This window comes from Ooceraea biroi, chromosome 3 (assembly GCF_003672135.1).
Source record: "Ooceraea biroi isolate clonal line C1 chromosome 3, Obir_v5.4, whole genome shotgun sequence".
NCBI classification, from domain to species: Eukaryota; Metazoa; Arthropoda; class Insecta; order Hymenoptera; family Formicidae; genus Ooceraea; species Ooceraea biroi.
This window is the reverse complement of record NC_039508.1, coordinates 192,138-204,652: the sequence shown is the minus strand read 5'-3', so window position 1 is coordinate 204,652 and position 12,515 is coordinate 192,138. Positions and strand designations below refer to the sequence as shown.

The following is a 12,515-nucleotide window of genomic DNA, read 5'->3' as shown; positions in this document are numbered from 1 at the left end:
AATAAATTAAAATTAAATTATAATATAAAAAATAAATAATTAATTAAACTTTAGATACTGAAAATATATATTTTTTTTTCTACATAATATAGAGGCTGCACATTGCAAAACTGTCAGTACTTGTCGAACAATTACGAAGGAGATTACGAGAACGTGACCAGCGCGGATAACACGCCAAGTCAGCAAACAGCCATGTCGCACCAACGGCGATACGATCGATCGTTCAGTCCACCGCGATCGAGCAACAGCTCCGGGTACGGTACTGGATCCAGCTCTAGATCGTTCAACGATCCGCGGTTTCCGTTGGAGGGTACAATGACTAGCAGCAGTAGCGGACACAGTAGTGCCGATGATCGTTGGTGAGTGATTAATAGTGAGACTGCATTAATCCATTCGCGACTCACCGTGACAACGTTAACGAAGCACTCTTCTTCTAAACTGTCGATCGTTGAACGCGCGAAGCTGTTGCATGACATCCCATCCATTCACCTTTATCGAACCCCATTTTACGCCGTAGGCACAATCGTTTCGCACGCGATAAGCGGACGAGTGGAGATAAAGCATTCATTGTTGCAGGTACGAGCTGTTGGAGCCGCAAGACCAGGATGGCAATCATCGCGCAGATGGCACGCCGCCTCCGCTGCCAATGCGGCAGAATTATCAGGCCGTGACACCGAGCAAATCCGGCCAGAAGAAAGACAAGTCCCATTACGTGAGCGCGAAACAGCTCGCGGAAAGCTCGAAACATCGCGAGCACAGCCACGAGCACTACACAAAGGAAAGCAATTACGTATCGTCGAAAGTGCTTCAGGAGAGTGCGCGACACGAGAATTACCAGCGACAACTGGACAACGCGCATCGCGTCCAGGATCACGTGACGACGAACTACGTGAAGTTGCAGAAGGAGCGGTACGAGATCAAGCAGGAGAATCTGTACGCGTCGCAGCGAGAGCTTCACAAAAACGAGGCCCAGCAGCAGCACCACGGCGGCCATCAGAAGCTCGGCGTGTCGAATTCGCTGCCGTTGGTACATAACGCCGTTTACAGCCTGCCGAAATCGGGCAGCAACAACAACCTCGGCAGGTACAACGAGTACGAGCAAACGGGCGGAAAATATGACTACGAGACGGTTTCCACGAAACCGGACAGGTGCTCGAAGTACGAGATGCAGGAGGAGAAGGCGGTCGAGCGGTCGGCGGGCAAGTACGAACACGATGCGCGGGGCTATCCTGAGAAAAGAATCGGCTACGAGTACCCCGAGGACATCTACGAGCGGAGGAACAGCAAGTACGACATAGAGCTGGCCAAGTACGAGATGGAGTGCCAGCACGGCGGTAACGGCGACAGAAAACACAACAACAACGACAGCGGTGAGCACGGTCGGGACTCTGTCAAGTACGAGATACCGCACGACTTTAAGGTGGGCGAGAAGGTCACCTGCCTGAAGACCAGCATGTCCGAGCGGCCGGTGCCGCACAAGGTGAGCGTCGAGTACCGGCAGTCGAAAGACTTCCCGGCGAGCTTGCCGCCGGAGGTACGGATATCGGACATCAATTGCGCGGAGGTGGCGGCGTTGCCCAGCGAGGACGAGCTGTCGAACGGCTCCGGTAACGTGTCGCCCAGGCTGCGGCGGGCAAACAAGCATCGCGGCGGCAACCGCACCCCGTCCAGCGGCAGCTCGAGGAACCAAAGTCCCCGGCCGAAGCCGGGTATGAGAAACTCACATCGGAATTCGGCGAACCTGACGTCCAGCACGCTGCAGGAGGATCTCATGCGACTGATTAATCCGGACTACATCGCCGACGACACTCAGATCGTCAATAATAATCTTGTGAACAGCGTGATGAGTCCGAATCAAAATTCCAACAAGGTGAACAACAACATGCTGGAAATCCAGAACAGGTGCAGGTCGCGAGAGAATCTATGCGGCAATAGCGCGTCCACGTTGAGCGTGTTGCCGGCGAATGGTCAGGAAAACGGGAATAACGGGTCGGAGGTGATCTTGACGATGGCGAGACCCGCGACGGTGATCTCCAACGCCAGCACTGCTTCGAGCCCGGCACCGAGCGAGAACAAGTTATCGAAAGAGGAGAGGTGTGAAATTATTATGACTCGACATTTCTTTAAATAGAAAAAACAATTTTATTACAACAATTTAAGACGTAATACTATAAATGTTTTTTGAAGAATAAATAATTTTGAGCGAGATAAACTGTAATAATTCTGCTTTAATAACGTGAGGTCTTCCTTTCAGATTGTCGCCGCGCGTTACGAAACCGCTCCACCCGCTTACGAAACCGCACAGCAATCTAACGCCGATCAAGGACACGAAAAATCACAACGACGCAAACGTGGATTGTTGGAAGAATCAGCACGCGGATTCCAACAGACCAACGAAGCAGCATCCGCAAGAATGGCCGGACGACAGACTCATCGATGGGTGCAACGTGAACGCGTGAGTACACAAAGGACACAAGTCCACGGATATGCGTCGTCGAGCAGTTAATGAGAACGCTGAATCTGTCCCAGGAATTCCGTCTCGGACTTGCAGTCTCATTTGTCCACTCTCGAGTTGAGAATGGCGAGGGAGACGCGTCTGCGACTATCGTTGGAGGACGAGGTGCGCCGGCTACGCGACGAGAATCGGCGTCTGCAGGAGTCCGAGAGTCTGCGACTCTCCTTGGAGGACGAGAACCGCCGTCTGAAGGACGAGAATCACGCGGCCGCGCAGCAACTGCGGCGCTTCACCGAATGGTTCTTCCAGACGATGGATCACCAGTAATCGTCGTGCGGAATACAGCCGTGTAAAAATCAAGTAGAATGTCCAGTGATTATTTTATATGACAGATCGTCGGGAAGCGCGATAATCAGTATAAGATACTTCCGTCGATGCTATATAATAGAAATTGTTTCTAAAGAGAAAGAGAGCGAGATTTGCACACATTTGTAGTGTTTCTTGAAGTTTCACTACGAGTACGACGAGTTATCTTAATTCGATCGTTGGAATCGGTTGCATTTACTTTGGCCGCGTTCCTTTCTCTCGATTGCACATATCGGAACGTGAATGTTTGCATAAGTGCAGTATTAATGCGACTTTCGCCTCGAACACGCGTAGACGTCATGATAAATTGTCCGATCGATGGCAGCTGCGAGCGATTGTGGACGATCAAGCAACGCTTTCGGCGGTCTTCGGCACTTTGTATATTATACAGACGCGTTTAGATTTTCTTTTTTAATTTGTAAAGTATAAGTTACCGCGTCGTATCGCCTCCTCCATTCGAGGATTCGTACGCTGACGAAAATTTATATGTTCAGATCCACGAAGTAATTAGTGCGCGCGCGGAACCGTTTAAGGGGACGATGCGCGTTAGGGATATCGACGATTTAACTTTACAAAAGCGACCAAATGACCAAATATTACTAGAGCGTTAAAGACTACTTTAATTCTGTAATTTATTATGCCTTTTATATGTATTAATCGTTTAGAGTGTTAACGTACGTAACGTGGAAATAACGTACACGCTGAAACGGACGCTCCGCGCGACGCTCCGCCAGCAAGTTCTCCTTTGTTACAACCGATGACGTATGATTCTGACGTTGATAACAATAGAGCGGCGTTCACTGAAAACTGTAAGTCAATCAATAAAGAGAAATATATACTTTACTGACATCCTTATTTCTGCAAAAGAGCCCGACATTGGCGACGACGGATATTGTGTGCTGTGAAACAAAAAGGAATGGAAAACAGGGATAGCGAATAAATTGCGTTACCAGCAGTTAGAATAAAATAGTTTATTATAATCCACAGAAAAAAAACAAGACATTTCCGTGATGCCTTAAGATCTGTCTGTCTCACTGTTCTGTCAGTTTAACAATTAGCTGCGTTTACTCTCTTCTCTCTGTTCGTGACCATGCGGAAACGCTCTTTCATCACCGCCTCGCGATACCGAGCGACAACGATGACGCTCTCGATACATGATTCAACCGTGATCGAGCCGATTTACAAAGCATCGGATCATGCGTTCGGATCAGCTTCACTGATGAAAAGAAGCTACGAGATTCGCTGCCGCGTGGTATCGCGACGCAACGAGTTACCCTGGTCGTGTCGCCGTCATCGTAGAGTCACGACGACGCTTATCCTTCTGCTCGCATCGCGGAAGAACAGCGCGATATTCTTCTTTTTATCTCTCTTTTTTTTTAATTCTGCCTGTGCAACTGCCCGGGTAAAATCCGAGCAGTCGATCTCGACGCAATTATCGTTATCGGTGTAATCAGAGACAAGCAAAATATTACTCCATTCTTGCGAGCGTCATGTCCATTCTCCGTCTGTATCTCACGGTCTATCATTTATGCGTTACAGATGTATGTATGTATGCGTGTGTGTGTAACTCTGTACGTGTATGCACGCGCGTGTATGCCTCTGTGTATCCATTTAGTATTTAGTTCGTTTTTTCTAATCTCTAGATCTATGTATACTGATACGTCCAAAGAGGACTCCGATTACTGCGCTTTCTTGAGAGGAGAAAGTTGATTATGCGAGAGAGAATATTTGACTGCTTATAATTGATACACTGTGAAGTAATATTTCACACAGCTCTGCCGCGCATGACGCTTATGTCATCCACCGAGGCTGCCGTTCGGTTTTGTTCGCTTAAGTACATGAGACTTGGTATGCTTAGCAAGTGTAATTACTCGTAGACGTAGAGATGTTTAAACACTCGGACTTACAGTTTTACTCTAGAGTAGCGTTTCTCTATATTTAACTTCTAATTAACACGCCTCCCTCCCCCACGCGTGGAAGTACATGTCCATCACGAAGTCCCGGATGAGTAGTGTCGTCAGCGTTGAATAAATCTCAAAGACGCGAAGCACTCTACGGACGCGGCACGCAATCGATGTAATATATCCGGAGAGAATCGCATGTTGCTGAACTATTTCGGTTAAAGCGTTAACATCAACAATCACGCGGGATTCGAACTCGTAATGGGCTATTCGTTGCAAGAGCTGTTTAACCGGCGAAACGTCGCGTATCGTCCATCTGTCATGGAAACTAATATAATGTACACGATGAGTCGAGCGAAAGTAGGAGAGATATCGTTTCCGACAAGAACACGAGTCTTTGAGATTTCTAATTGTATTTTCCTGCCGGTTAAATCCGTGTAAGAGCGATCCGAGCAGCAAACGTCCAGAAGGATGTTTGCAACGGTCCTAGAAGAATCATCTGTGAAGATTTAGAACGTTTTCATACGTTTCCTGGACGTTTGCCGTCGGAGTCTTGTCATGTCGTACAAGCCTGAAAAATCATTCCCTACGTACTAAAAGCAACGACCAATGAGGTAACCGCTAACATTTTATAACCGTTGTTAAACGATACGATTGCGTTTATGAGATTCCAGTTTGCACTAAACGCTCGGTGCGAATACGTCAGCGTCAAGGAGAGGATAGAAACAGGCGGAGTTGCGCATGACAAAAAGGCTGATCGATCCTATAAAACGTTCATAAGAAAACTAACGGCGTAGCTAGCTCGGCGTGTCGTCGCGCGGGTTTATGAATCATGCACGTTCAGCAAGCAAGCAGGCAGGCTTTATGGCACACAACGATAAAGATACTGGATAAACTGAAGCGAGAATAGTAGTCCTTACATCGAGAAACGGAAAGTTCTAAAGTATTCAGATCTTGTCGGATGGAATCTCATGAAGTGGGGCAAACAAAAGAATTGCACACTGAACGCTGAATAAGAAACCAGAAAATGAATAGCGATGTGACATAAGAGCATATTTCAAGAAATATTTGTTGGACGACAAAATATAAAATTTTCTATTCTTCTCTTCGCAACTGCTTTCATTTTATTTTATCAAAAATCCGTATTTATCCGCATGCACTATTTGATACCATTTATTTATTTCTATTGCAACAATATTAGCTGACATTGTTACATCGTCCAATAAATATGTTAAAAAATGTTCTGACAGTTCTGCATAATATGATATTAAAAACAAAGTCGATCGGCTATCTCTCAACTCTTCCATGATAAAAAGGCAACTTCGACGAGGCGTACTCGAAAACAAAGAAGAAGAAAAAGAAGAGAGAAGTGTACGTCGGGTACCACTTTCTACTTATGGTAGTATGCTAGCGAGTGAAAAGAAAGGCACATAAGAAAGACGAAGAAGACGAGGAATAATCTACAATCCTTCACATTCTACAAGATACTCCATCTCCAACATATTAAGCTTTAATGACGAGATTTTGCGAAATCTAATTTATGTAAACCTAATTTTTTCCTGGCACTAATCTTACGAAAAATTTAATTATAAATATTATTGAACAATGAGGATTGAAGAGAATTTCACGTATGATTTTCTGATCACTTAGACAGATCTTTACAATGGTGTTTCTCAAAACCTGTATCGCGAATTTCGTAGATGAAAGATATCAATACATGGAAGAACACGTCACTAAAACTCGCTGCGGTGAAAATAAAATATCTGGTATACAACTATTTCGCAATTCCGAGCAATCGTTTACGTACGCAGCGGCGAGCAGACGGTGGCTGGCGAGGAGACGATGAATCTCACATGAGCATCTCGTCTTCCGGGTTTCGTCATCGTCATTTTCGGTTTCTCAAAATCACGCCACATTCGCTTCACTCGCACGCAAGATTCGCCTGATCGATGATCGCACGCCCGCTGCGGGTCTCTCGGGTCTGAAAGTCTACGAAAAGTAATAATGCTTCACGATAAGCCCGCCGATCACGCGGTTGCCTTCGAGACGTCCCAGCGAATGTCACACCTTCTGATCTCCCATGCTCGCAAACATCATCGTTAATACGTCGATCGGAGGGCGCGTTCCCCCGTTAAATACAAAAATACTGTTCTGATGCACCATATCTTCACCTATTATCCCTACCATTATGCACATTATAATCCCTGTAGTCTTTAACACTCCGTGGACGAGGAAAGAATACTGAGTACAACAGGTGTATGCGTGTATGTGTGTATGCACGTATGTACATGTACGTATGCGTACACGGAAAAAAGAACCAAGGAGAATTACCGCTAAAGTACTGAATTTCGATCGCGACTGCGACTCGCGAAAGCACATGGAGGCTCTCATATCCTTCTTATATACGTGGACAAGGTATACGCGTTCCTGCAGAGTCGTAATACGCGCAAGTCCTCGCTCTCCCGCAGGACTACTTCCGTTTCCGAAGCCGGTTGCACCAACGTCGGTCGCGGGCCAAACGCTGAATCTATTGTCGCTTCTATTATCAGATGTTGCTACCTTGAAGAGCGTGATCGTTAACTCGAAGCAGTGACACAAAGATTACGCTCACATTGACGTTATGGCATTATACGAGTTACAAAACATTCGCAGAATTAATAACACGAGCCAGACAGTTTGCTCGAGAAGTAGAAATCAGAAGCTTTCCTGAAGCAGACGGTTGTGCATCTAATTTCCGGTACCCTGCATTTTAGGTATGTCCGTGCGCGAGAAGCCACTGCCTCGGAGCTGGAGCTTAAACCGGATTGTCGGTGCAATTCAGCCTCGGGTGGGCGCACGCGGTACACATCGAGAGAAGACAACGGTCCTGATGCTGCGGCGCAGCAAGACCGTTAGCGCTAAAAGAGAGGAACGGTAACGGAAATGCCTCTACGAGAACGATCGTCGATGTACCACGTCGTTCTTACGTGAAATTTTGGTATGCACGCGCCGGACAGGCGACGGACTGTCATTGCGATATATCGGTATTCTTCATGTTGCTTGATCAACGTTAATTGCTACGGTCGTTTAATTAGTTCTTCATAGTCGCGACGCGGAATCGTACGCGGGATCGCGATTCCCACAATACCGTCCCTTACCGCGCCGCTCATTATCAACTACGGTTATTAAATTGTATAATTATATATATATATATACTTTGTTTTCATATATATATATAATATATATATATAGTATATATTCAGCATCACAGTAAGATAGCGCCCTTCATTATTAAGTTATCGTCGATCAGCTCGGACCATTTATATTCTCATTCCTGTCAACAACATACTCTACAACAATCCGCTTTAAACATTGTCAAAGAGCCTCGGCCGCGCGAGCGCGCCGAGCTTTACGTACTGTGAACAGATGACGGATATCTGTCACCTGCAGAAATCCGGGACGCGAACGGGAGAGTATTATTATTAATTAATTAAAGAAATCGTACGAATCGCGTAGAGAGGCAGATACCGTACCCCGATTGATTGATTGCAAACGATCAATTAGTCAAAGAAGCACGGCAATTTCACGCGTGCATTGACGATAAACGAAACGCGAGTGCGCGACCGGGAGTGGGTCGCTGTTCTGTTTCTTTGCGACGGATCGAAAACGAATAAATTGGACAAACGAATACGAAATCTCTGGAGCGCGCAAATGCAAGCGCCACGGACAGTCCTCGGTCCTCTCGTCATCAGACAAGTAAACGCGTTCTTACACTAAGAAGGAAGAGAGATTATGCACACGCCTGATGATCAAGAACGACACGTGATTTGTGATACCGATACGGTCGCGGTGCGATTTCATCATTCCTCTTTCGTCGCGGTGATGCGCGATTGATCATTCATTGATTTCAGCGCGCGCGGACAATTCAGATTCGTGGATCGAGACTGACGGACTGTCTAACGCTCGTTCCGCCCGCGTATTCGGGCAAACAGCAAAATAGAGGAGCCTTACGGAGATAGATTACTTACACACAATTACTCTGAAAATAAATAGTTATAAAAATAAGCGAGAACTTTATGCTTAAAATACCTTAAGGTAAGAACTTAATTAGTTTGCACCACATGCGGAGTGGAATGTGTTTTCCTTACTAGATCGTACAAGCGTAATACTAACAGAAGTTCAACTACCAAGTGTAAAAAACGTTAACGGCAACTTGTCAATCATAATCATTCAATAGTGCAATAGCGCTCAAATAGAAAAAACGTGAATCAATAAATAAGAGTGCAACAAGAGAGATTATATAGACGTATGACAAAGTGACGGCCTACCGTGCGACTCTCGTCAACGTTTTTGACCGTCGTCAAAATTGTATATAATTCGTAGAATAAATAACTGTGCTCCGAAAAAGATTGGTCTATCCGCGGAGATAGATTAGGTACAATATATTCGATTCTTTATCTTCCCGCTACCGCAAGTCACAGCTCTACGCACTGTGGAAGAATCAAGAGATATTTACACGCAAAATACTCGAATCGGCGACGAGCAGCGCGAGACAACGGGGAAGCGCGTCTCGCGATGGATCCGTCCACTAACTTAAGAGTGGGGAAAACCTTTTTGTACTTTTCTACAAATTTTCTTTCTCTCTCCGTATATATATATCTACTTTATACTCTATATATCTAACGGCGATATATCCCCGACGGTAACGTAAACCTTGTATGCACGCAGGGCGACCCGCGGCGTCGTCGGCGGAACAAGAGGAGCACCGTGGAGGGCTTCGTCAAATCAAAACGGCACAAAATTCGTCACGACGCGCTCGGATCGAGATTCCGGAGAGGTTCTCCCGTCCTACCCATTGCGGCCGGGGAGAATCCGCGCCTTGACCATCGGCAAGGCGACGATCGGGGACGAGGAGATCGGTATACCTTTTAAATGACTGCTTGCGCACGACGATCAGCGGTTAATCGCGCGCGCGTCCGCTCAAGCTCGCCGATCGGAGAGTCAATTCCCCGAGGTGGTGGCACTTTCAATACTTCACTATACCGAAACGTCGGTCGAAGATCTTATACTATTCCCGGCGCGTCCTCTTGGGACGCTGACTGACTCCCACATCGTCGCCGCCGCGCGACTTCTTACCGATTTGCACCTGGCTCTGCGCGGTGAGTTGCAGCGAGATCGCATGGGTGTTGAGTTTCTCCGCCAGCAGCAGATCCTTGAGGCCCTTCATCTTTTGACTGTACAGTGTTATCCTCGGGCTCTCGTTCGTGTCGGGGTCGGCTTCTACCGCAGGCTCGACGACGTTCTCCTGAGAGGAGGAGGTGGAGGGCGCCGCCGGGGGTAGCGCGTCATCCGGCGGCGCGACGAACGGCTCGCCGCCGCCCTGCAGCAGGTAATCCCTGTTAAGTATTTTCTCGCTGCAGGCCGCCGTGAGAGCTTGAATACTGGGATGCGTGGACGCCGAGTTGGTCGGCACTTTCGACTCTAGGCTCTTAATTAGGTCGCGCGCCGCGTTACCCCGTTCCTTAGTCTTGCAGTAATTGTTGTTGTTGTTATTTAGGGTCTCCTCGGGGCTGGTCTCCCTCTTCTGCGTCGTCTCCTCCTTCTGCTTGGTCTCCGTGTCGTAGCACTCTATGACCACCTGCGCGCGTATACTGGCATCGAACTTCGAGATCGTGTTCACCAGCGGCCGGGCCCAACCTATGTGCAGCACTGGGGTGTTGGCGCCCTCCTCCCACTGGCAAATACCGTCGTAGAATCGCAACAGGTACGCGAAGCAACGCGGTTGCCGCAGCAGGCGCTCGTCGATACGCACCGCGTGCGGAATCAGCTCGTTGGCGATCTCCAGCAATTCCTTGTATATCTCGCCGTCGTCCCGTGAGTAATCGTATCTGTCGCACATGGATTTCTCTTACTCACCGTCCACAGACGCATGCATTAAATGAAACAGTGGCGCATGCTCGACACATTAGCTATCGCTGACGTCTGTCAGTTGCAGCAAATCTGTCAAGAGCGTGCAAGAAGGTTTAAAGGGAAAATCTTGTGTCGGGTTACTCACTTTCGCAAGACATCAGCCGCGTCGGCCCACGATGCGAATGCGTTGACGTGCAATTCGTGTCGGTACAGATATCCTCCCTGATAGGTGTACGGATAGACGTGCGCATTTCCATAATACTTTCTCGCCGACCTCACAGCTTCCTAAAATATCCATTTCCAAGAATGTCACGTTTAGAGTAAAGACAAATAAAAGGTGTAGTACAAGCTGTTGCTCCAAGAATCATATACCTGAAAGAGATCTATGGGCGGTGGCCTGCCTGGTGTGGGCGCAGCCTCCTCCAACTCGGCCAAGTTGCCCAGCGCCATGGGGTACTTGGCCAGGTGGCCCAGGTCGTACAGCAGCCACAGTAATTCCTGCTGCAGCAACGCCACCTCGGCCGCGTCGGTACTCGCGTTCAGACTAGGATTTATGGCCGACACTATGGTGGCCACCTCTAAAGCACGGGTGCACACCATCGCTTGACCGTTCAGGTACAGCCAGGATCGGGATGCCACGCCAGGCTCCACCGGTTGTCCGCGCTTGTCCTCGTTTCCTTTACCTGACGCGAAATCAGAAGACTAGTTCACTTGTCCTTCGACTTGAAACCAAGAGCGTAGAAGCTAATGAAGAGATGACTACCTTCGGTGCTCGAGTAGTACTCTACGAGACGTACCGTGCCAAGTAACTTCCGCCGTCTCCGTGCCGTTCTCCCCGTACACGACCCAGGCATGATCCTCCGACATGGCAAGATGTACATCCTTGAATCCCAGAACTTGGCAGCCGGCCACCACGGCAAACGCGACGCCGTAGCAGTCCAGCTTGTTCGCCGTCAGGTAACTGTAGAGGCTCTGCAGGTGCGCGCGGTCCTTGTAGTAGCTCCTGGTGAGCGAGTTCCAGATCACGTCCGACACCTTCTTCACGAGCTCCCTGGTGGCGTACTTGGTGTCGTAGACGGTGAGATCGACGGCGCCCTTGATCACCGCGTGGAACTTGGTGTACAGTGCCTCGGCGATGTGGTACTCGACGGCCGGTAGTTTCGGTTCGTCGTAGACGGTGGTCTCCGGGTTGGCGAACGCGCGGTTGCACGTGAGCGAGTTCTCGACCGCGCCGACGAGGATCGAGAGCAGCGCGAGGTCCGGCTCGGCGCTGTTCTCCAGTTGATTCTTGAAGATCTGCACGATTTCGGAGATGCTCCGGATCGGGAACAGGGCCCTGTCCCTGTCATGAAAGCCCGCCATGTCGCGCGTATAGGCCCGCCGATACTCCGGTGAGGAGGCTCTGTGGACAGCACGCAGCGTACGTACGCACGCACGCACGCACGCACGCAACGACGGTTCGTCGGTAGTGGCGGCGCGACTGCGACGATCCGCGGACTCGTCCCGGACGTTCAGGGCTCCGTCATAACGGCGGGCGGACTGCTCGGCGCTCCCGGCGACGATCCCCTGACAGAAACCACGTAATCCACGACGTAATCCGCAGCGACGGGGGCGGCCACGTCGGGCCCGCGGACTCGTCGGCTAACGCACGCGCGCGCGCACGCTACTCCGCTACTCCGCAAGTGTACGCGGTGTACGCTGCCCGTGCTGCGCGACCGCGGGCTCCTCGCATCTCTCCGGCACGACAAAAGCCACGGCTCTCCGCCTCGCTCCGCGTTCCTCGCCTCTTTACCGCGCGCCCGCCCGCCCGCCTACCCGCCCGCTCGCTCGCCGCTCTCGTTGCTCCCGTACCGTACCGCGCCGTGCCGTGCTCGTCCGCCGGCGCCGCGCACCTCTGCCGCTCC

At 49.3% G+C, this 12,515-nt stretch overlaps 2 protein-coding genes across 2 annotated transcripts in view; one reads left to right on the top strand and one right to left on the bottom strand.

The window, feature by feature from the left end:
• Window positions 1–3,670, top strand: part of LOC105277451 (signal-induced proliferation-associated 1-like protein 1) — a 56,819-nt gene extending 53,149 nt beyond the window's left edge. The window contains exons 11-14 of the mRNA XM_011335807.3: window positions 93–359; window positions 577–2,094; window positions 2,255–2,455; window positions 2,530–3,670. Of these exons, the coding sequence (XP_011334109.1) occupies window positions 93–359; window positions 577–2,094; window positions 2,255–2,455; window positions 2,530–2,782 (2,239 nt within the window). The 3' untranslated portion in view covers window positions 2,783–3,670. The remainder of the gene's footprint in view (window positions 1–92; window positions 360–576; window positions 2,095–2,254; window positions 2,456–2,529) is intronic.
• A 107-nt stretch (window positions 3,671–3,777) lies between these two features.
• LOC105277452 (menin) lies at window positions 3,778–12,401 on the bottom strand. The gene is made up of 4 exons (XM_011335809.3): window positions 11,409–12,401; window positions 10,984–11,294; window positions 10,757–10,896; window positions 3,778–10,589 (listed from the first exon to the last, which is right to left on the bottom strand). The coding sequence occupies exons 1-4, from the start codon at window positions 11,971–11,973 to the stop codon at window positions 9,770–9,772; spliced, it is 1,836 nt and encodes a 611-aa protein (XP_011334111.1). The 5' UTR covers window positions 11,974–12,401; the 3' UTR covers window positions 3,778–9,769.
• Window positions 12,402–12,515: the final 114 nt, after the last annotated feature.